Consider the following 25,787-nt stretch of genomic DNA (forward strand, 5'->3'; position numbering starts at 1 on the left):
CCTAAAAAAATGACTCCAAATATCATGGGATGAAAACAAGTAGTCACACAGTAAATAAGGTAACTGAAAGTTTCCCTTACTTTTGATATTTCAACAAAAGATGTAAAACTTTGATTCAAGAATGAGAATCTGACAATACTAACTAGTTTTGGAAGAATGCCCCTCAGGCCCCCAAACTTATTTGTTTCCTCAGTTGATTATAAATGATTATCCTATGAAGTGCAAGGAACTGGAAACAACAACAAAAAACTTAAATTCTCATGCTGAATTATATCTTTAGCAATTTCACTTAAGCCACAGGAGTTTTCTAAAAATATCTGCTGAATGCCTCTCCCCCTGGCTAAAACTACTTTACAGAGTTACAGAGGTAAAAGTCACTGGTGGCCAAGCATGCTAGCTAGCTAGAAGCCAATTATTTAATTCTGAATGAAGTTCCTTCTCTCTCTCTGGGCAAAACATCAATGTTTATTTGTTATTGTGACATAGTTTTATAGCACCTCACAGCTTTCAAAGTGGTTTCCCATCCGTTACCCCAACAGTCCAGTAATTTTATAGTAAGAGTGAAAGAAAGTATTCTGTTTTTTAAATGTGGAAAGTGTGTTACAGATGGTAAATAATTTGTCTAGTTACAACTGGCAAGAATCAAAGAAAAGATTCAAACTTTCAGAAACACTTGAATTCATTTTAAACAGTTCAAAGACACCTTTTTTGGTCTTCTGGTGCTGGGGAGTACTGGGAACTGGATTCACTGAGCCACATCCCCGGTCCTATGTCACATTTTTTAGAGACAGGGTCTCACTGAGTTGCTTAGCACCTCACTTTTGCTGAGGCTGGCTTTGAACTTGTGATCCCCCTGCCTCAGCCTCCCAAACTGCTGGGATTACAGATGTTTCCCACCACACTTGGCCAACCTTTTTAATTTTTTTTAAATTATCTTTTCTTAAAGAGCATCAGAGAAACGTCTTTCCCTTGGGAACAAGTGGATATCAGGTGTTTAAGATATCTATAATAACACTGACTTTTTAATGGAAAATAATAGTGCTACAGAAAGATAAGAATTATCCACAAAATTTCATTACATCTAAGAGAATATCAGTACCTTTAGCTTCATAAGACCAAAATATATAACTTCTGGTTTTGATGTATTTCCCCAAATACTTAAAAATAATTTGTCTGACAATCATAACATGTAAGGTCCACACAAATATATGGCGTGCTAGTGGTAGTAAAACCCAGGCTCAGTGATGCATGGAAGTAGCTTCAGCAACTGACTGAGGCCCTAAGCCACTCAGTGAACCCTGTCTCAAAATAAAAAATAATAAGGGCTAGGGACAGGACTCAGTGCCTCTGATTTTAATCCCTAGTACAAAAAAAGCAAAACAAAACAAAAAACCTCTAAAGGATTGTCTTTGATAATTATTGATGAGACAAGTGGAAACCCTATCTTCTAAGGCAAATCTCAAAAAAAAAAAAAAAAAAAAAAAAAAAAAGCTAGTTAATATGAGTTTATTTTCCTCACCATTCCTTCTCAGGATTACTAAGTCCTTCTTTAAAAATGGAAAGATGAACTACATCAAGATGACCTTAGGGTACTGTGAATATCATTAAGTAATTAGGGTAGCTAAAAACATTAAAGACATAAGAAACTAATAATCTTAGTGGTTTATGTAGATGAGACCTCAAGTTTTGAGATTATAGGTAATAACATTTTTAAAAAGAAAGGATAAGATCTTAATTCTTTCATTTTCTACCCCCCACCCCATGTCTTTTTCTTAACCCTTTCTCTTCTATTTTACCTAATCTGTTAGGGTTCTTCTTTCTCTTCTGGCCTTCATAAGTCTTCCCATCCTCCAATTTATAATAATGAAGGAAATGCATATGGTTTAAAAAAATAAAAACAAAATGAGCTTACCTTTGACCATATGCTTTTGGTCCTTAAAAATTATAGAACATGATAAAGTAGAAAAAATGTTCAAGCCAATCAGAACTCAGAAATTGAGCCCAGCTATACCACTATTTTTGTGATTATGGGAAAATATTCCAAAACAAAATGTTCTTTTCCAAAATTTAGATTTATAATTAAGAGTGGACATCAGTAAACTATAATTTGCTTAGTACAGAGTACATATTTTATGGCTTTGCTACACATTTAAGTACAAAATAGTGAATGAGGTTATCCAACACATTTGCCTTAGGGTTGAGTTGTTTAAATTTCTTTTTTTTTTTTTTTTAAAGTTGATTCCCTCAACCAAGGATACAAAGTAACAATTGCGTTTCCTTTAGTTTCTTTTAGTGGAGAGGTTCCTCCTTTTTCCAGCAACTTGGTAAAGAAAACCAAGTTATTCAGGCTGTGGAATTGGCCATGATCCTCAATTTTGTTGGCCATACCTCCACCACATTCTTTAACGTGTTCTTCAGTGCTGTGTACTTCCCACTAATGGAACGATCTAGGGGTTTGATCAGATCCTAGGTTTCTGGGTTTTGGCAAGACACTGAGTATTTTCCATTGAGTCTTATTGGAAGAGACATTGCTGTAAGATCATAGGAGGTTTGGGGGTTACCATCCGGATCCATCCATATGTTCCTCCTCAACTAAAAGCTTCAGCAGCCATGAGGATCGCTGCTTAGATTTGTCAGTGCTTCAGGAATTGCAAACTGAAGATATTCTAAAGCTCCTTCTGAATACATTAATTGTACAAATATGTTAATTATATAAATATCCTATAAAATTTTGTCCTTGTCATTTCATTATCTTGTAAGGCAGGATAATTTTTCCCTCCAATTTAACAATTTTCAAAGGAGATCAAGTTGATTATTGTTTTGGTTGCTGCTTTTAGTATCACTCTAAGTTTCAATTCCTTTCAGTTATTATCCTTATTGATCATAAAATTGCTCTCTCTATATAGCCAGTGGTCAGAATCCCTCCCGTTGGATCCGGAGCAGTGGTATTTGAGAGATTTCCTGCTTTGGTGATACTGAGGTATGACTATAAATTTTTTGGTGTAAAACATTATTACAGTTTTGTTGGAGGAGAAAATGTTTACCATATACATATGAGTGAAACGAAATAGGTCACTAAAATATCTCACATCTGCTTCAAAGTAAGCTAGGGCAAGAAAGTTGGGGGTAGAGATGAAATTAGTTTGTTTTCGTGTTGATAATCGTTGAAATTAGTGAAATAACAGATTCTTATTGTTCATTGTTTTCTTTTACACATCTGAAAATTTCCACAAAAGTTTTTCTTAAATTCCATTTTAATAAAAGTTAAAAAATCACTATTACAGAAAAATTAAGCACACACAAACACATACACTCCACATATACCCCTTAAATTTGGCTCATACCCAGCCAGATTTTCAAAAAATTATTTTTAAAAAAAGGCATGCAAGAGCAAAAAAGGAACAACCTCAAGAAAAATTTGAATCTGAACAGAGAGTCTGAAAAAGTATGATTCTTAAAGTATTCTTTATTAAGATCATTAAAAGTTGTAGAAACAACTTTATATTATAAAGGCACAGGGAGACAGTTCTGATAAAATATTCAAATTAAACAGTAACTTACAGTACAAAAGACAATTTTAATGCACATACAAACCCCAAATGTCTGATTCAAAAATATTTTACTGCGTCTATTAATGGGCAATGATTAAAAATATAAATTGCTGCTGTATAATAAATATCTGATAGTGAACATCTTGATAGCAAAGTGAACAAAATATTTATTGCTTTTCACATACATATTTTTCCCTGTAATTTAAAATTCCTAATTCTTTTACTATCTTCTCCTCAATCTTTTCCAAAGATAAAAAGAAATTTCACATAATCTCATGAAGGGGAATGGTAGTTGTAAGAAACTACCTCAAAAGCAATCACTGCTGGCAGTGTTCTCTCACTACTCTGCAACTGCAACCACACTCACTCCTCCAAAATGTAAGAGAAACGTTTGCTAAATCACAGACAACTCCCCTGCAACTGGCATTCTAAGATTTGTAATGAATACTTATCAAATATAAAAGATGTTCTGTTTTGGAATTGTGAATTTTATTTGTAATGGTGAGTAAGAGATGAATGTTGGAAAAAGATTTTCTTATTCCCACAAACACTTTCCAAAGTTGTAAAAAGTCAACTTAGTAATATCTTCAGCACTTAAGACATTTCATTGAGAGCTATGCAATGTACCGATGTATAAAAATTAACATAATGCAATCTATTTCAAAATGAAGATCTCTTGCCCTTTTTCTTTCAGTTTTTAAAATGGAATTAAATATTGATTTCATCTGCCTGTACGTGTGTGTGCGAGTGTGTGTGCGTGTGTGTGTGTGTGTGTGTGTGTGTGTGTGTAGCAATCTATTTTAGGTAGTGCAAGTAGAATTTCTATCACAATAATCAAATAATGGGAAAGCATCATACTAATTAATGCTTTTACAATGTAAGAAATACCTACATTAAAATACTTGATGAAGTTACTTAACCATGTTTATGTTCAGAAGGTGTATAGCAGCTACTAATGTGCCTGGCACAGATTTGATGTTCAATAAATAGTTGCTCAATTAATGAAAAAGCAAAACTTGGCTTTGGTTGTGCATAATTAATTACTTTTTAACTTAGATAAAGTCAGTCTAGAACTAACTACTGCATACTACACCAAATTTTGCTGTAAACAAAATAGCTTCAAACAGAAAAATATTACCTATGTTAGTGATAGTCAACTTATAGATTTGTTTTTAAATAGACTACAAAATTCACACATTTGTTAGTTTTTATCCACAGACTGAGTTTTGATGTTTAGCAACTGGAGGAAGCCCCCAGTGGGCTGACTAGCTTCATGATAAAAATTACTGGTCCATAAATAAATAAAAGATTCTAATACCTGATTACACTCAAATGTTAATTCTGCAAAACTACCAATGAATATCTTTAAGTTACATACTCTTGAAAGCAGGAGTTTAATTGCCAACATTAGAGAGTAAACAGGGAGATTTGATTTTAATGATAGCTAAGATATTGGATAAGAAAGGTAAGAAGGTGAATTCTATTTTAAATTCTAAACATAGGACTAAGTCTAAAATTTCTTTGGCATATGAATTACTATCTTGGGCTAGCTGAATTTTTTAAAATACTGGTTTATTTATTTCTGAACCAAAATTACCATCAAAGTGTAGATTGCTAGTATATAGTATACACTTGTTAAAGCCATTTAGTGTGACATTTTGCAACATATGCTACACTTCATGTTCAGTGTACATTATAATTATCGGCATAGAGGGATGTAACTTTTAAAAACCTGAAATGATATCATGCAATGGTAAGACCACAGGTGAGGGGAAAATTATTTACATAATAAAATATTCAGCTTTCTGAAAAAACACAGTAAACCTGGGAATCCTGCCCTAACAGTAAATATGTACCGCATAGCACTGAATGAACACTAATTAAAATTTAAATGAACATCTACAGTAACCTGAATGTGTAAATTTTAATTTAAAAACCCATAAAAATGGCAGAAAAAAAAAAAAACAACCTATACACCAGAAGGAAAAGGGGCCTATAAAACAGGCCAATCTAACTTGACATTCAAAGTAAAATGCAAGAGATTCACAAAATCATGATAGTAATGCAAACTATAGTTACCAAGTATCCTTTGATACACAGCCAACATAACTATCAGACTCATTTCCAATAGCTTAACAATATTCATTAATTCCACTCAGGCAGGGGGGGAGGGGGACAAAGCAGTCAATGATACCTCAAGTTTCCAAAGTATAGGGACATACTTATTTGCAGAAGCATCATGTGAATTTTGAAGTAATGTCTTATTTTGATGGATGTTAATGTAAGATCTATCAGTGCAAGTTTATCATCCTCTGAATGTAATACTTCCAAATTTAATTTTTCCAGATAGTTTTTGGTAGTTGTTTTGCCAGTGCTGTTTAAATGAAGAAAGAAAAAAAAAAAAAGTTCACCATAGACTACCTCACATTGTTACTTAATTGTGCTAGATATTCCCGCAGTTCTTTTGCTGCCTGGAATCTGCCATAGCGCTTCTTTGGGTTGGCACACTCATCCAGTAAGGCCTCGAGGCGGCCATCTTTGGCAATTTCACTTGGTGGGTCATGGAGGAGTCCTCCAGAAGTGCCACGCCAGGTGGCATGTCTGGATAGGAGATTTTGACAAACAGCATAATAATTGTGGTCCACAGTAACACGGGCACAAAGAATTTCTTTTGAAAATGATAAGCAAGCCTCCTTATCACAGTCATCAAATTTGCTTTCATACCATACATCCCAGTTTTCAGGTTTATCTGTGAAAGATGGAAAAACAAAGAGAAAAATACATTTTAAAATAGAGTTCTCATTGCTTCCAAAAATAGGACATTTCACTATTTAACATACAAATATGTACTTTACACTATTAGGCGGAGAAGTATATTATGATTTTAAATACTTAAATCACATATTAATTCACATCAATATTTATCGGGAGTTCTTCAGTGTCAACAGAGAACCAGACAAGGTTCCTACCACTCACAGGTTTAGTGCAGTGATTTTTCCATCATACATAGAAAGAATCAAAGTATGACAAAATGCTACAGGACTGGAGAGGATGTAGCATTTCTGCCTGCATGGAGAACATCTTATTTTAGGTCTTAAAAGATAACAAGTCTGAAAAGAAACAAGGGAAAACAGCATTCTAGGCCCAGGGTACTGTATATGCAAAGGCACATACTAAAGGGATTGGTCCAGTTGGTCAAGGAAACTATGAGAAGTTTATAGTGGATATAGTGTGAGACAGGTATCTGGAAAGGAAAAACAAAGAGATGAGGCTGGAGAAAGATACTGTAACTTGAGCAATCATGACCATGACTTGTTTTATAGAAAGATAGTTCTTGCTAAAGATCAGAGACACTAAGATGATGACAGCAACTAAAGAAGGCCCAGTTTGGAAAAATATTTGACAGGTAATTAACAGGTGCGAGTATGTGTTAAGTTTAAGGTTTTAACCGGATCAGAAGGTAGGTGATAATAAAGTGTCAATTCTCTATAATAGAAAGAAAACAAAGTAGCTATAAGGTATTCAGGAGGGCTTGTGACACATGTAACTAGAACTAGACTGGAACTGTATGAGGTCAGGGGTATAATACCCATATTGTTTGCATCCATGTACTAGATGGAGCCAAGGTTTAAAGGACAAGTCACAAGCTTTATGTGGAAAAGAAAAGAAATTTAGGCAGATGAAACCATTTGGGAAATCCCAGAAGTAAAAAGATTCATTTGAGAAAACAAAAGGCCATAATTCCTGAAGAATCAAAGGTAAAAGAAAGAGTGATGTTAAAAATGAAGCATGACAGGACCAACTCACACAGATCATGCCCTGGTGAGGAATCTGGATTTTACTTGAAGCACAATAAGAAGCTATTAGATCATTTACAAAAATGGAGAGATAAGTTCTGATTTGTTTTTCAAAAGTTGGTATTCTAGAAGACAGCAAAGAAGAAAGGATTTCAAGAAGTTGTTACTAATCAAAAGTCACTTTCTCAACTTACTATTAGGTAGTTGCTAATGGCAAAGAAGATATCTAAGTCAGATTCTAATCAGTTAAGGAAATGAACAGAAACAGAAGTAGAAATAGGTAAATCAGCAAAATTAAAAAAAAAAAAGCAACTGAAAAGCAAAAAGTAGCAGAAAGGGCTCTCAAACAAACTTGTTTATGTGGAGGTAAAATAAATTGGATATTAATTGGAGTGGGAAGTGAAGGTAATATAAATTCTTTTAGAACTATTGATTAAAAAAGAGATGAATTTTTTTTAACTAACTTTATATGATAAATGGAAAGACACTGAGGGAGTTGCCCCAGCAAAACTTCAATTTTCCTGTGAATAAAAAAAAAAAAAAAAGATCATTTATTAGAAAGTAGATTGAAGAGGATAAATAACTAGATAGGGGCCTTCTGTAAAAGGACCCTATATAGAAGGTCCAACTATGAGACATTTGAGAAGAGTTGACCAGAGTTTAAAGAGCACTAGAAAAATGTTCACTATATAAAATTAAAAAAATATAGATGTTATATGATTGGATTCATCCAAGGTCAGCAATTAGCTGGTATAAAACAGAAACCATTAATCCAGAAATGTCTGCATACAATGAAATACAAAAAAATTATTTTTACAAACATTGGAATAAAAATTTCAAAAGTTCAGGCAAACTGTACAACTCTTCAAACACATTAAAAATAAGTTAGTTATACATTAAAAAATTTTTAAAAAAGAGCCTGGTGTAAGATGCTACAACAACATTCCAACAGGACATTCACTCCCTGTAGGAGGATTTTCATAGCAAGTTAAGAAATAAAAAGAAAGCAGCTTAGTGAGCACACAATCAAAGCAATTAAAACAAGCAAGTGCTTAACAGTACTGTGCTAAATCATGCAAAAAGTTAGTGTAACCAAATATAATATTATTGTATTAGCTGCATTTTTCAGATGCCATAAATTTGCAACTTCCATTAATCTGAAGGTCCATATATCCCTTATATATCAGGGGAGCATATGGGATTAAAATATAAGATCCTTACCATGGACCAGAAACCCTTTGATTCCTTTTCCTAACTGAATTGGCTCTAAAATATAGACTTTAACACTTTAAAATTCCTATGGCATTTAATTTTCAAAATAGGTCAGATATTATGCCAACCTATCATGTAGAGAGAGCTCACAAATAAAATGGAGAGCAAAGTTCTGGGTAAAATGTAATAATCAGAATGTCAAATTAAAGTCAGAGTTGCAGTATTAGGAATCACACAAATGGTTAAGAACAACAGAACATAAACCATTGTTTTAAGAGACCCCCACAGAAAAATGAGGCCTCCATGAAAGTAGGACAGTCTCTCTGGTAGATTTTGACAAAATAAACTTAATTCTGCATTAGACTCCTAAACCTTAGAAGATAGCACACTGTACACAAAAGACATACACACACACACAAAGAATATTTGTATAGATATTAAACTTTAAAGATATTTACCAAATATGGGGAAACTGTGACTAAGAATATAACAAATAAATTAATATTTGTTTGCTGACATTGGTTATGTAAAGTAAAGAAAGATGCAAGGTTGCCATCTAAGGAGGAAATTTAAGGCTTGCTTCATATAAATAAAAACATTGTTTCAACAGAAAAATTATAAACAAAACAAATCTAAAAGTTACATACTTACTTTGTCTAATTAATCTTTTGTCAGCAACCAAAACATTTTCAGCATCCACAATGATTACCTTCCCATCTCGAGGACCAACTGCAAAATTGTCAAAGCTGACATCCAGGAGGTAGAGTGCAAATTCAAAGTCATTGTTTGTAAGCTGCTCAGCTATTTCCATTAACTGCCAGGCAAGGTCAACTCGTTTCTCCCATGGTGCATTGAAGTAACTCCAAAGTTCTTCTCCAACATAATTGACAGCCACCATTCTTCCACAAGCCCCAAGATATTTTGCAAATGGCCAACCTTCATCAGATGGAAAACTCTACAAAAGAATTAGCTTACCATTATAAGAGATTCTAAGGATGACATCCTCTTAGTAGAAATTACTACTAGAAATCACTGATTTTTCTTGTTATTGTCAACAGCTCATTAGATAAATTTATTTTTTTTCTACCTCATACCATTGCAATGGACCTGAAAAAATGTAAATGATGAACTTTCTATTTTAAGTTAAAATAAGATTTGACAAGATGTGCTTATCTAAAATCTCTAAACCAAACTTATAGATCAAAGACAAGACACTGTCTTTATCGCCAAATCTAAGGTATTTACACTTTCCTGTCATCTTCTTGACTCAGGAAAGTGAAATCAACCAATCATTCTAGTGAGTGGACAGTAGTTGCAAATCTATTACCAACCATTATTTACCAGTCACAATGTACTAGGCTATGCTGATAAAAAGAGTAAACTAAAGAATTAGTTTCTTGAGCTATAGGCTCTTATTTTGGAAGACCAGACAGAAAACCTACCAATTAATTAGGGTACCTGGTTCTGGCCCTATAGAGCATTTAACAGGGGTCTTAAGTAATCCAGAAAGAGGGGTAGAATTTAGGGAAAGACTCTTGGACTTTTAACTTAACTACATCCCAAGGTGAGGAAGGGACAAACTGATCCCTATCAATTCTACCTCCACTCCAAGCATCTTTGGCTAGTCTTGTTTTCCTTTCCCCAGCCACAGCATTTTCTGTTCACCTTGGCCCAGCTTCAAAATTATTTATTTTCCTAAGTTTATTAAGATTTTTCCAATGGATATTGTTTTAAACCAAAAGAAAAATCTGCCATAATCATAAACAAGTCATTTTCAACTCAAGTAAAATGTAGTTTATATGTAAAATACTTTCTACTGCTAAGCACCAACTACAAAATGAGCATTGGAGGGGAAAAGAAATATGGGAAGTGTTATCTTAGACAACTTCTTAGATAAGATCACAAGATCTGAGGTGTTTTAGAGCCATTTCCTCTGCCTCCAACTTTTCTTTAGGTTGGAAAAGAAAAATTATGAGATGTTTACATAGCCACTATAGGGAGTGAAGGTGAACTGTGAAGACAGTATTATACATATAACCTCATAACAAAACACTGCGGAAAGAATATAAATGTGGTTACTTCCATTGCTAAAAATTGAACAATCTATATATACTTAAAGAGTTAGAGGCTCTTTTTGTGTCTCTTAAGATGCAATATTAATTTTACCCTGAGATTTTGTCAAGACATAATAATATCCTTACATTAAAATTTTTATCAATTATAAAACAGAAAGAATATTTTTTACAACTAATTTTTACCCATAATTTCCCATTTTCAAATTTCCTTTGGGTATTGAGAAAAGTGACAGATTGCTCACGTCCAAAGTGATAAACTGGTAACCACACATTGTTTTCAACTTTTTCTCCCAATTTAAAATATCTCATTGACCTTGACATTTTGGTTAGACAATGATAAATGATTTAACTATTATCCAGAGGTACTCATGTATAAAGCCCCTGACAAAAAAAAAAAAAAAAAGGAAAAACACTAAAAATATGTAAATATCTGAAACAAAATAATTTTGTCATGCAAAAAGTAAAACAAAGACTCTTCCATACACTATTGATATATTATTCACATGCTATACTGTAGAACAGATATAAACATATCTTTGTGCAAGTAAAGTAAAATGGTCTTTGACAACAGGAGAAAAGGGAACTCTGCCAACATGTGCACATGTACAAATGCCTCCTTGTTTTTGGAGTCTTTCCAACTGGCAAACGACAGTCAAATCCACACTTCATTACCCAAGTCCCTCACAGAACAGCGTAGAATATACGAACAAATGTCACATTGAGCAACTTTATACTCATATAGTGATTTTGACAATTCTAACTGAAGTCTTTTATTTCTCATTTTATAAAAAGCACTACAATTCTTTCATATAGTCTGCAACCTGAACTTTTGAAATGACTTTAATAAATGAATTCATATCATTTGCTCACATGACAAGAATTTTTCATTGCATAATCAAAATAGTCAGATATCCTTCATGAAAACAGAATTCTGTCGGACACATTGTAGTTAAAAAAAAAAAAAAAAAAGGAAGCCAAAATATTTGTTAGTTGCATATTAAGCAATCAATCCTGGCTTAGAATCAAATTATCATGGTCAAGTAAAGTTTGAGAGGAAAAACTCTAAACCTAGATTTGTTAAATATATCAAGCAATATAAAAAACAAGTATTTCTGGTGACCAAACCCCCATAGGCCATAAAACACAGTAGCTAGGTAGGATAAGTTGCTTAGTACAGACTAGGTACACATTTTCTTATTTAAAACCAAATCTAAAAACCAGACTTTTTAATTGCCTAAACAATCATAATTTGATATAATCTGAAATGATGTGACTATCTTAATGAATTATTTACAACTAAAAAAAAATCCAGGATTGGGGTTGTAACTCAGTAGTAGACTGCTTGCCTAGCATATGCTAGGCACTGGATTCCATTCTCAAGACTGTATATAATTATATAAAGATCCCTCAACAACTAAAAAAATATTAAAAAAGAAAAGAAAAAATATACACAAATATGTCCACTGAAGCGAGCAGCCAAAACTTAGAATATACCAATTCTAATTGAATTAGAGGTACTTCACTTAATTTTTCAAGGTTTATAATCAAGCTTGAATATATTTCATGAAGTATAATGTGGAAAGTTTTTAAAATTAGATATTGGTTAAAACTATACAAAGGTACAAAACAGGTATAAAATTATGTTTACTTTTTTGAAATTATTAAAATATTTTTAATTTTCAAAAGTTAAAAAGCTGTAACACTTTATATAAACTGTTAGCAAGAAAGCTGATATCTGGTTAACCTATATAAAACATAAGGTTTTATTTTCCTTTTCTTAGAAATACTCAAATACACTTATTTCATATCCTTCAAAAAATACTGAAGGATATTTGTATCCTTCATTTGTATTTGAAAATTGTTAAGCAGAAAAAATAGTACATCCATGTTTTTCATGAACTTGAAATATTGTTATATGCCACTTTACTCTCTTAGAAGAAATTTACCATTTTTCACAATGAGAAAGCAGAAAATAATATATAATCAAAAGGAGCAAGCCTGAATCTTTTATTCTCTGTCAACAGAAAACAGATTAAGTATGCGGATCAAAATAACAATAGACACAGATGACTTATGTTTCTAACCTTTAACTCTGGCTCATGAGTTAATAAATAATAATGCCCAATCTACTGGTAAACATGAATTCCTTATCAAACTTATATTCACTTTTATTAGTATTTTTTAAAGTAAGTTGATGATAACACAAAGAAGACTTCTATAGACTACTACTACAAATGTAAAAATTCAAAATAGAAACTTGAACAGGGAATATAGAGCTCAGTGGTAGAGCACTTGCCTAAAATGTTCCAGGCCCCGAGTTCAATTCCCAGCACTGAAGGAGGAAAAAAAAAAAAAAAAAGAAAGAAAGAAAGAAAGAAAGAAAGAAAGAAAGAAAGAAAGAAATTTGAAGTATTAGGCCAAACATGGTTAATCTTAGCCAAGATTTAAATAAATATTTCAAATGTGTATAAATTACCATGTCTAGGTATCTTTTATTTATTTGTTGGTAGCAAAATCTGAAGCCACTTTTTTTGGGGTGGTGAGGGTAAGGGATGATAGGGATTGACTCCAGGGGCACTTAACCACTGAGCCACATCCCCAGCCCTATTTTGAATTTTATTTAGAAACAAGGTCTCATTGAGTTGCTTAGCACCTCACCGTTGCTAAGGCTGGCTCTGAATTTGCCATCCTCCTATCTCAGCCTCCCAGCTATTAGCATTACAGGTATGTGCCACCATGTTCGGCTCAAGCCACTTCTTAAGTATCACAAAATGTAGATATTATCAAGAGCAATACTGTATGCAATTATATGCGGGTTTTGGGAACAAGTAAACAAAATCACCAAGGTCATCTTCCACTTTATGAAAAACTAGAAGTGGGGTGACAAAGTTTATATAAAATCAATATTAAAAAATTTGAATATTTATACTTTATATAATATTTAATAAAATGTCTATATTTAAAGGGCAATAGAGTACATAAATAGAATAATAGACTTGAGATTATATTAATTACTGATGTCCACTTCAACCTCTATCTTATTAGCTATTACTGTAGCAAAATAGTAACTTTTTTGAGCTTTGGATTCTTCCTCTGTAAAATTAGAATAACTGTACCACCATATTCATTAGGCAATCTAAGGAAAAAAGACATGACATATATTTTGTAAATTAATATTACTTTATAAAAACTGCTTACTAAATCCAAACCTTCAAGAGATATGCTTATTTTCCAACAACTATTAAAAGACATCTGCAGCTGGGTGTGGTAGTGCATTCCTGTAATCCCAGAGGCTTGGTAGGCTGAGACAGCAGGACTACAGGTTCAAAGCCAGCCCTAGCAATGGTGAGGTGCTAACAACTCAGTGAGACCCTGTCTCTAAATAAAATACAAAATAGGGCTGGGGATGTGGCTCAGTGGACCAGTGCCCCTGAGTTCAATTCCTGGTACCACCCCCTCCAAAAAAAAGGCATCTACAAAAACAAACACCTTCCAAACATAAAAAGGAACCACTAAATTAGAGACACATTTTCACTGCCCTCTAGTACCTTCTTATTTATAATGGGATCTACAAAAATTACACCAATATCTAAAAATATACAAAGTATCCAATGTATAGAGATCAAGAATACAAGGATTAAACTTGGTAAAATGCACACACATAAACACTTTAAGTTGCTTTCAATTTCTTACCCATAAGAACTATAAAGCAAATTTAAAATGACAAAATAACCTATTACTACCTAAATGAAAACCAAATTGTTATATTTTAATAATCAATAAAATGAGATCTAAATGTAATGAGATGTGAAATCTAGAGCTGGGAAGGTACCTGAACTGTAAATCTAACTAAATCTTATTAGCACAGTGTTAATTTGCCTAAAGAAGCAATACCAAGTCAGTTATAATTCTTTCTGCAAGAGTCAAAATGAATTCAAATGATAGGTTAATACAACTCTCCAAATTTTCCAATTTGGAAATTTTGAGAATTTTTCAAATTTTAGAAAGGCAACAGTGCATATATACTACAAGGCAGAGTCCCACAAGCAAACATTATGCTGTAAAGATAAAGTAAGATTATAAGATCTCAGGCTGAGCCTAAATGAAGAGGATAATATCAGAGAAACTGGGAATGGAGCAGTCAGAACATTCCTGGCATATGTTAAAGTGAGAAATTGTCTTCTTGATAATGAATAAAAGGCCAATGAAGCTGCAGTGAAATGAATGAAGGAAATGGACTGAGGTAAAAGAGTCTGGTGAGAGAGGTAAGGAGCAGAGCATGGTGGGACTTAGGAAAACACAAATATATGGCAAACTTCAACGTTCCAGATTACTTCACATACTGGAGTTAACCAGGATCCTGTGGTATATAGCATTCTTCCAAAAACAAACAAACAAACCAGAGACTGCGGCAAAAAAACAAGGTTTTAAAATAATCACAATATAACCTTTGATCAATAGCCAATGTCCTTCCAAGTTAATAAGGCCATTTTATTTTAAATGTCATAACATGGTCAGGAAAAAAGAAGACAAGAATGTTTGAGTAATGATAGATAAAAGAGTATCTTTGGGATTTACTTATTTAGTTTTAGACATGTATGACAAGAGACTCACATATTAAATTAAGGTCAACCTTAAGAGTGCTTGCATTCTATTGTCTTTTCCTTCTCCTATCTGACCGAAAGTATTGTTCATATGCTAACTTTAAAAGAAAAATTATTTTCATATAAGAAATATACAATATTTTATAATCATTCATTACCTCAAGACATTTCATTAAAAGAAACATAACTTTGTAGTTCACCTACAAAGATCAAATAAGTGCATACCGAACAAGAATGCACTACCACTTTACTGAGCTTTATTTATTTTAAAGGAAGGAATTCCTAGCATAAATAACTTCAAAAAAAATAAAGCCTATTAATAATCCAAACACACAATCCAAAATCTGGCTATCACATTATCTACATAACTGGCATTTTTGCACAAAATAATATGAAATGCAAACTTGAAAATACTTTTAGAAAGTAAATGTCATCAATAATATAGGAAATATTTAAATGTTTGATTTAAAATCTTAAATTATTTTTAAAAGCCCACATTTGAATGATATCCCATTGTGGTGATGCATGTTATAACAGCTGTTCATACAGATTAGTCAACTGTGCTTGCTGGTGACAGACAAATGTGTTCACAGTTTTGTGAACTGTCTGGAAGGAGAATACAGTAAAATTACTGGGATGATTTAATGGTTACCTAATTTTTCTGAAATTTCTCTAAGACCTTAGCTTCCTAATTTGCCACATATTGGCCAAAATCCACAGAAAATACTGTAGAAAAATAACAATCTCAAGATTTTTAAGTCCTAGGATATGTCCCATTTATCATGAAATGATTTAATACCATTTTCTACCCACCTCAAATTCCAAGAATATTAACCAATGCCTTGAAAATAGCAAAATTATGTTATTCACTAAAACTCATGTCCAATAGCTGTATCTAAAATTGGAAAGCAAAGTCAAAACATACTAGCAACGACAACAGCAACAAAAAACTATCTAAGTTTAATAGAAATAAATTGTTTTTTAGAATAAATTATTAAATGACCCACCCAAAAGACTTGATTGTAAATTTTAAATATGCGAACATTTACTAATCTCAACTGACCTTCTCTTACATACTCTCACACCAACAACTGTGATTCACATTTCTAACTTGTATATAACTACAAGCACCATACTCAAACATTTGTTTCCAATAAAAACAGAATTTCAAAGAAATAGAAAGACATACTTTTCTTTTGGTCCCAATAACCTAAGAATGCTACCTTGCATGGTGGCTCACACCTATAATCCCAGCAACTCTGGGGTATGAGGCAAAGAGGATCTCAAATTCAAAGTTAGCTTCAGCAATTGAGCAAAGTCCTAAACAACTCAGTGAGATCCTGTCTCTAATAAAATATAAAAAGCGGTGGGGATGTGGCTTGGTTGTTAAGCACCCCTGGGTTTCATCCCTGGTACCAAAAAATTTAAATAAATAAAGAATGCTACCTTACTTTCCTTAGTCAAGATCTGATTTATTTAAACAGTCTGATAAGTAGAAAAGTACTAACTTCCCTGGTTCCTTTAAAACACTAAATGAATTAACAACCCTCCAGGGAAGGATGGTAAAATATCTACTAATGGCACAGCATCTTCTTCCATTAAATATCTGGTGCCTGATTTTAGATTATTATTCTTGTTGCCTCAAATTTAAGATAGTTGAAACAAAACTCTGGGTTTCCCCAAACCATTTCTTCTCTGAGCTTTCTCATCACAATAGGGAACACAGTAGCTGCTCAGACCAAAAAACCAAGGTAACCCTTTATTTTTCCCTTTCCCTTGTATCTTAACCCAACAGCAAGTCTTAGAATCTACTTCTCTGAACTATATCAGGTTTGACTGCTTTTCATAACCTCTACTGCAACTACCTCGCTCCAAACTACCAAGCTCCCTCTCACAAGCTAAGAGCTACCTTTCCTGGTTCTTTTCTTGCCCCTTATAACACATTCTCCACAAATTAGACCCTATTAAAATCACATCTATGATTTCCCACTGCTCTGAAATAAAATTTTAGCTCACCAAGTGTGGTCACAGGCTACATAGGATCTAACCCTTGTATACCTCTATCTCATTTTCTACTAAATTCCCTACACCCATGTTTGATACCTCTTGCCTCAAAATAGCTTAGCCCTCAGAACTTTGCATCATTGGCTTTTCCTCATCATTCATACCTCAGTTAAAATGTCACTCTTCCTGACCATCCTATTTAAAGTACTACTCCATTCCCAATCCAAGTTTCTTATCAGAGAGCTTCCTTGTTCTCTTTACAGTATATAAAATTTGAAATTATCTTGTTTTTTGCTGCCCACACTAATGCTTCAGAAAGCCAAAGCTATTCAAACTTGCACCCTGGCCTGTCATCCTTATTGTATCCCAAGGGTGTATAGATCAGTTTGGGGCACTACTGAGCAATGCAGACAATTCTTGTCAGATCTCTTCAAAGCTATAAAACTCCAAAAGGGCTTTAGCAGGGAAAAACATGATGATCCTAAAGCATCATACCTACCTCAGATAATAAATCTTTTAAGATTCTGAATCTAAGAATCTAGGAATTACCTCTATTTTTTAGTATGACATTAACCAAACTAATAAATAGAATTATTAAACTACTATAATGATTTACAGAGAGAAAAACTGTTTGCTTTATGTTTCTGAATCCTTATCTGAACCATTTTCTACACTACTCACTCTATTCACTTTACTTTTATACAGGACAAATCCCTAACCCCCTTTAGAATTACTTTCCAATACACTATAGCCTGAAGAAATAGCTATATGTATATGTATGTGTATATGTATATACACATATATATATGTATGTGTATATACACATACATATATATATATGTGTGTGTGTGTGTGTATGTAAGGCAAGTGACATTTAAATATCCTCTATGAGAAAAGTAAAATTTATGCATTTTTGAGACAGATGTCAAAATAATGCACTAAAGAATTTTTCTACTACTATGGATGTCTGAAAATGAAACAGCTGACTTGCAAAGAATATACTGTAAAAAAAAAAGCTTTATAATTAAAGTGATTTGCTTTATGCCATTCAACACTCTGTGGTAATAAGAATGTGAATGGGATGCTATTTCAGTACTGTCCCCAACACTCCTGCCACCCCCCCCTCCACCTCCACACTGGCAAAATTTCATTTATCCTTAGAACTTAATTACTCCCTGAAACTTTCTCTCATACCCATTCCTATTAAGATATGCCCAGTTATCTGGCAGTGTGCATATACACCTGTATTTCAAGGCTTATTATGCCATATTGATTGCAATGTGTTATACCTCATGCACACACTATCCACTACACAGTAAGCTAATTTTTGTCTAGGGCTGGCTTTCCATCCTTTCAGTCCAAATGCCTTGTAATAAGACTATTTGACAAATGAACAAACAAAATTCAGTTGTGACTGTAAGTCCTTAAAGTTCCAGGTATTTCACAGATAACTTCTTATCAATAATCTATTGATTGGATAAAATATTTTGAAATATAGTTGACAGCTTTCTAGGTTTTATAAATAAGATGAATACCATCCTCATCATACACTAGCAATTTTCAGTCTTCAGACATTTTTAACTCTTTATTAAAGTTCACTGTTCATATAAAAAGAAATAAAGGTTTTATAATATAAGGTCACTAATAATTTAATATATAAGTAATGAGTAGAAAGAAAGAAAAAGTCAGCATTTTGTGAATAGTTAGCAGCAATGACAGTAACAAAGAAAGTGGGCTACAGCCTACAAGCCAGAAAAACAAAGAATAAAAATCAGTATGACAATCTCCTGGGAAACTGACCACCCATGTCCAAAAAGCAGAATCCACACACACAAAAAGCTTACTATTCCACAGCTACATGTATAAAGAATATGTACTAGCTCATGCAGCAGAAATATAAAGAACAATCAAAGATGAGACAAAAACATAGAAAGGACAAAATTAATAATGGTTAAAAGATTTGGAAAAATCCAGACACTAGACCAAGGTGTCAAATGATTATGTTACACTGATCTTAAGGGCAACTGTCTCTTTCTAGGGTCTTTCTAAAATAAAGACGTCTTCCTCCTTTTTAGGACCTAAAGTACATAGAATTGTTGTATTATTTTAGTTCTTTTTATGAAGGATATTTAAGTCAAAAGTATCATAAAACCTTAAATGGAAAAACAGAAGTTCAAAATCTTATGAACTTATTAGATAAAAAGTAGTCTACTCAGAACTACTTCTAACGTGCTTGGAAGCCAAAATTTGGGAATACAGTTCAGTTACCACAGCAGCAGCCAGTGGAAGAAAAGTAGGTGTCTCCCTAAGTTGCTGCTTGAAAAACTCTTAAGACAAGAGTAGGGAACATCCTTCCAACAAACTAGTGCCCCATAACACACATTTAACTCTAGTTTTTTCCCTTAATGGAAATCTCTGTTTTTTTGTCTTAATCTGACTTCATACATATAAAAATCTAGGGGTAGCAGAGAGACTTGCAATAAAGTTATCTATCCTAGCCTCTAACTCACATCTGAGCAAAGACCTTGTACACAAGTCTACAACCCGCTTTAAGAAAAGGTTAATTGGATCCATCAGTTAAAGCTGAACTCCACAAACAGCTAAAACAGGAAAAAACAAAAATATTTATAATTTTTCAAATCAAGAATTTGAGAGCTCCAGTATGTTGAGTCTGAAAGGGAAGGGACCTAACTACCCAAATGGCCTCAATTTACAGGGAGGAAAGTGAGTTCCACCAAAAAAGTTTAGCAACTTAATCAACACAATTAGCTAAGTAGCAATAATCTTTTCCTTGTTATTTTAAAAACTGTGTTTTCAGCAGTGCACTTCAAAGTATATGTCACTCTAAATATTATTTTTAAGATAAAAACACCATTCAAAGTACTGTATAAAAATTCATTCCTTAAGGTAGGAACAGGCAAAATCATTATAACTACAGGTATGGTTTACAGTTAGAATTTCCACTATTTTTTAAGATAATCCGTACCCCAAGTAAGCTTCAAAATAGCTCTTCAAATGCACTAGATGAGTAAAGTTACTACTTTTATCTTATTTACTATCAAAGAGTGCTTACAATGTATCAGGCCCTATATAAATACCTTGCAGATATTTTTCCATTAATAAGAAATGAGAGCTTAAAAACAATATCTTAAGCAATGATAGTTACATACTATAAAATTTAAGTCCTGATAAAACTATGATTCAAAAAGTTTAAGGCAAATGAAGTTCGACAAATACGAAGTAAAACAAATTTACAGCTCCTCCCCAACAGCTTTCTTCATTGTCTAGAAACAAACCCATCTCCAGTAACCAGGTCAAAGTCAGAGATACTGTCTGGGCTTCAAGAAATCCAAACAGCATAAAATCCTCCCTAGCCCCACAGTCCTCTGTAAATTCAAGAATAGGTTAAGTAGAAATACTAACAGAAAATTTACCAACAAAATAACTTGTCATCTTGCCAATTACCATGACACCTCAATTTTTTAATATTCCAAGACTGCTATTATACAATACAAAAATCAACAATGCTCCTCTTCTGCTGTAGGACTGTAGCATACTTGGCATTAAAATATACCTCTTGGTGAAGTGGAAAAAAATGTGAAGACAAAAAGAAGATATCAGAATAGAAGATTAAGGTACTACTAGCATTATCTTGTTGCTTGAAGTTTATAAATTTTTTTTCCGAAGGCAATTCTATGTCAGAAAAACATTCCTAAGAGAATAAGTCTATAAGCTGCTATAAACTATTAAAACCATCCAACAATAAGAAAAAAGTATACATCCATACCACTTCCTTCACACTGGGAAATTTATATTACAAATCTATACAGCTTTGCACAAAATCACACAGATAATACCTTTCACAGCTCCTTCCAGGCACAATAGAAACTTTAATTTTTTATCGTTTCTTAAAATCAGAAGAGGAGAATGGGCTAAGTTAGTACGTACGCTTAGATTCTTTCTTTAGTATCATGTCAAGAGATTTTCAAATGTAGGCTTGGAAGCATATTTATTATAAACAATTTCAATAAGAACAATTTGAGAAGTTAGTTCAGAATTAATTTCCAAACCAGATAATTTTTGGACAATAGAATACAAGAAAAATCTAGTTTGTCACAAACTGTCCAAAAATTCATTAAGTAGCTCCCTCTCCTGGAAAAAAAAAAAAAAAGTGAATTCTTCTTTAAGCTGTAAAATACACACTGGTACCCTTTATTTAAAAGTACATGAAGAAGAAAATGTATTTAAGTAGAGAGCCAAATTTGAGTGATTTTTCCTATCAGAATTAATATCCTAACATACCATAAGCTATAGTTTTATAGAAACTTATATATACTAAAAAATGTATTGTGTTTTCCTAGTTAACAAAAAGTTAATTAACCTCATGGTTTGGCTTACAGTATAAAATTTTGTACTTCAGAACAATTTTGAGATTCTTTTCATTTTAGTATTTTATACTATCATCAATTCTCAATTATATTGCTTATACATCTGAACTGACTTTTACCAAAGATTAAGGGATTTTAAGGAAAGAACAGCTCAATGAAGGTCTCTTATTTTAAAAAGTCTTATTTTTCTTTAACAGGTTAAAAAAAAATTAACATGTCAATATGATTGATTGGTAAAGACTCCAAAATATGTATTCCATGGTATGCAATTGGCTCTGCGGTATTAGTACCATTCCTGAAAACTGGAATGTCTAAATTAAAAATGCAATTTACAAATGTAACAGTCTACAAAGTTGACACATATTTTCTCACATACTACAAACTATTCACTCAGAGCAATTGTGTTACGAAGTTTTCAATAAGAAAAAAATTGTGATTTTTGAGAATGCTGTTCATTGCAAAAGATGTAAATAACACATAATCGTCAAGTGTAAAGCAAACTGAAAATTCCAAAAGAACTTCCAACAAAATATAAAAGCTTCCTGGATAAAGCAGATTTAACAGTGTAGATCACATACTAGAGTTTCTCAAACTCGGATATAATGATTAAGTTTATGGTTATAAAGAACTTGATAGGTTTTAAAATATTAGTCCTAATATTACTTGTTCCTAATACATCAATACTCAGAACTACCTGACAGAAATCTTTCAATAGGCAGCCAGTATTTTAAATGCAGGAAATGTATTACTAAGATAGTTCTTTACTAAACTGTGGGGTCCCAGAGATTTTGACAGACTATCTACTTCAGCAAACTATACTGCTAAAGCTTTTCAATGGAATAACCTTGCAGTGATAAAACAGATTTGTATTTCTTAAATTGAAAAAATATTTAAATAAAAATAAAATTCAAGTGTCAATATATGTCATAAATATGGGCTCAACCTTAGGAAGACTGGCTATTTTATGAACTACAGCCTGAAGTAAGTTTCTTCAAGAAAGTTTATCTAGCCTTATACATCATTCACTGTTCAAAGACACAGCACCATTAGATATGCAATCTGAACTTTAAAAATATTACATATGCCCCATGACACCTTAAAATTGATTAAGCTTAAAATTGACTACACTTAATTTGAGGGAAAACATCCATTATGATTATTTGGTCAAACTGAGTGAACAAAACTGGTTAATTTTAGCTAAGATGAATAGTGGAGAATTTGAGAAAAGAAAACAATTTAAATGAATACTGCACATTCCTAGTAGTGCATTTTAGATTAAAAAAAAAAAAAAAGGACACTGTTTACAAATCCTCCAGCCATTAGTGACATTCTTGGCAGAGCAGAAAGGGCATCGAACTATACTATACAAGTAACCAAAATTACTTGATTAATTTTGAGTCACTTTTCCCCCTTTCTACTTGAAATACAGCAAAACTGGCATGAAAAGGGAGCACAGTAACTTTTCCTGAGTTACTAAAGAGGGATCACAACCCCACAGCTGTAATCACCATCCAAGGACACATTACAGCCAGGAGTGTGCAGAAACTCCACTACTCCAAAGGCAAACATTTCTTTTCTTTGCTGTCACCAGTAAAAAGATTCCATCCTACTACCTTAAAAGGGCCATTTACTTCCAAAACAAAGTCAGAAGGAAGCAAAGAACAATAAGGCAAGACGCCAGAACCTCCTTCCCCATTTCTCGCTGGCCTAACATTTCATCTCCTTTCAAGCTGATTAGCAGATGAACAGGGCAGGTCACAGATCACGATGAAAATGTCCGGCGTGGCCTTAGCGTCCCCTTTCCCCCACATCTCAGATCTACTCCCGCCCAAGGCAGGACTCCTGGATTAACCCTGTCGCGGACCACTGTCCCACTCTCTGACCTCATCGTCCCCAATGGGCTTTTTTGAAAGACTGCCAGGTAAATGAACTGAGAAGTAAAACAAAGACTCCGGGGCAGAAGTTAGGCCGGCCAGAGGGGACGGCGAAGGGCAGCGCGAGAGTGGCACAAAACCACGCGGGAAGAACTGCAAGCTCCAGGGCTGAGTCGCGGGGCGCGGTGGACCCATAGCCCGGCAGATGAAAGCAGAAAGGCCGGGAGGGCGGCGGAAGGGAACTCGCTGGAGAGACATTTTTGGGAGCGTGCTAGACGCACTCCCTCTGGCGTTGAAGGATCCGCAGTCGAATCGGAGATGCTCTCGAGTGCGGGTGACAGGCGCAGCCTCTCCATCAGCAGGTCGCCCTCCGCACCGGGCGCCGCCCCTTCCCACGCCCGCCGCCCCTCGGCAGGACGCCCCCCGCCCAGCCCCGCGCCTACCTGTAGCACCAGCGGCTCGGGGTTGAAGGCCAGGGTCAGCAGCAGCTGCATGCGCTCCGAGTCCTTGAGGTTGCGGAGCAGGAAGCTGCCCGAGTCCTTGGTCTCGGCGTAGCGGCGCACCAGGCGGTCGAGCAAGCGCTGCGAGGGGCAGTGCACCAGGTCCGACCAGCCCTCCACCGCCTCGGGCGTGAGCAGGCGCACGTCGCCGTTGAGGCGCGCGAACTCAGTGCGCGGCATGGCCTGGAGCAGGTCGCAGCGGGGCCGGCCGGTGGCCCGCTTGCAGATGCTCTGGTCGAGCTGCGCCAGCTCGCGCTGCGAGCCGAGGCGCTTGAGCACCACTCGGCGGCGGCCGCCCTCGCGGGGCTCGCCGTACTGCGCGAAGTAGACGTTCTTCACGTTGAGGAAGTCCAGCAGGCGCAAGCGGCCCCACGCCTCGAACACCACCTGCCCGTTGAGGAAGCGGCGGCACCAGCTCGTGCCGAAGCACGCCGGGCACTTATTGAGCTGCAGGAAGCGCCGGTCGGTCAGCTCGTTGCGCTGCCAGGAGGCGAGCAGCGACGGCGAGTGCAGCACCATCAGCACCAACAGGCTGCCCAGCGCCGCCAGCTTTAGCGAGCGGGACAGGCGGCCCAGCTTCGGGGGCACCAGGCGCCACATCCCGCCCGCCCGCCCGCGACCGGGAGGGCGAGGGCACCCCGGGGCGCCCCCACCGCGCCGCGGCACGGAGAGCGACCGCAGGGACCCCGAGCGGGAGAAGGCGCGAGGGCGCGGGCCGGGACGGGAGGCGGAGTAGGTGTGTGAGAGAGGGAGACTGGGAGCGGGAAGGAGCCGACCCGAACAGGCTGCGACTTCTCCCAGTCACTAGTCTCCACAACTCTCGAGCTCCCTCCTCCGAGCTCCCCGCCCTCCGACTCCGGCGGCGCCTCCCCCTCGCCAGCCAAGTTATAGAGGAGCGGGAGGGGGAGGGAGCGCGGGGACCCGACGGCCACGCGCACGCGGCCGCGCGCACGCGCACTGCCCGCTCCGGGCGGGAGAGCTGCGGCGGCGCCGGTCAGCCGGCTGCGAGCAAGCGAGCGTCCATGAAGAAAGGAGAGGAGGAACTCACGCAAGGGGAAGAGGAGCTGAGATGTCTCACACCCAAAAGTAGCAACAGTGTAGGAAGGTGGGAAGGATGAAGCGCCCGCGCGTCCTTGACGCCGCACGCCCCTGCTCGTACTCGCGGACTCTCCAGAGAGAGCGACGGGGGGCCGGGGGCGGGGCGGACAAGGCGGAGCGAGCGCGACGCGCGCTGCCCGGAAAGCGTAAGCGCGGGCTTGTGGGGGCGGCTGTGGGGAGGCTCAGTAAGGGCGGAGCTCCAGCGTTCGAGGGAGGGATAAACTCGCAAGCTCTGGAGGAGACTTAGTAGTAGTTCGTCTTTTGTGATTGTCGAGTTTTATGGGGCCTTGCCCATTGCCACTGAGTAAAGGAAGGATCTGTCTTGGGAGAGGGGAAGAAAGGAAAAGAACTGGAGAAGCCAACTGCAGCCCCCTTCCCTCGGGACGGCGCGGGGGCGGAGCATCTGTGGGCGAGTCCTGAGTGGGCGGGGCGGCCTTCTCTCCGGCCTTATACGGTGGGGCGCGCGCCGGGGGCGGGGCGAGGCGGGGAGCGCGGGCCGGAGCTCAGGCGCCCAGCGGCGGGGGCGGGGCGTGAGTCAGGGTGGACTGGCTGGGAACTGCGTATTTGGCGTCTCTTCTACGAAGGCATTTTAGATTTTCCTGAGTGGGCACGAGAAGAACGAAGTCCTCGAGATGCTTTATTTAAGGGAAAATAGGATGAAGGGGAACCGACGCGGCCTGGTGT

The 25,787-nt window shown here is 36.1% G+C and overlaps 1 protein-coding gene across 3 annotated transcripts; it reads right to left on the minus strand.

The window, feature by feature from the left end:
• Window positions 1-3,448: 3,448 nt before the first annotated feature.
• Dipk2a (divergent protein kinase domain 2A) lies at window positions 3,449-25,143 on the minus strand. Of its 3 annotated transcripts, none has more exons than XM_076867797.2 (3): window positions 25,054-25,143; window positions 9,212-9,515; window positions 3,449-6,300 (listed from the first exon to the last, which is right to left on the minus strand). In XM_076867797.2, exons 2-3 carry the CDS (start codon window positions 9,456-9,458, stop codon window positions 5,969-5,971), a joined length of 579 nt encoding a protein of 192 aa, XP_076723912.1. In that variant the 5' UTR covers window positions 9,459-9,515; window positions 25,054-25,143; the 3' UTR covers window positions 3,449-5,968. The 3 variants fall into 3 exon arrangements, with proteins under 3 accessions (XP_076723912.1, XP_076723911.1, XP_076723913.1); XM_076867796.2 differs by having other exon boundaries at window positions 23,949-25,123; XM_076867798.2 differs by lacking the exon at window positions 25,054-25,143 and adding an exon at window positions 23,245-23,294.
• Window positions 25,144-25,787: the final 644 nt, after the last annotated feature.

The sequence above is a fragment of the Callospermophilus lateralis genome, chromosome 10 (genome assembly GCF_048772815.1).
Source record: "Callospermophilus lateralis isolate mCalLat2 chromosome 10, mCalLat2.hap1, whole genome shotgun sequence".
NCBI classification, from domain to species: domain Eukaryota; kingdom Metazoa; phylum Chordata; class Mammalia; order Rodentia; family Sciuridae; genus Callospermophilus; species Callospermophilus lateralis.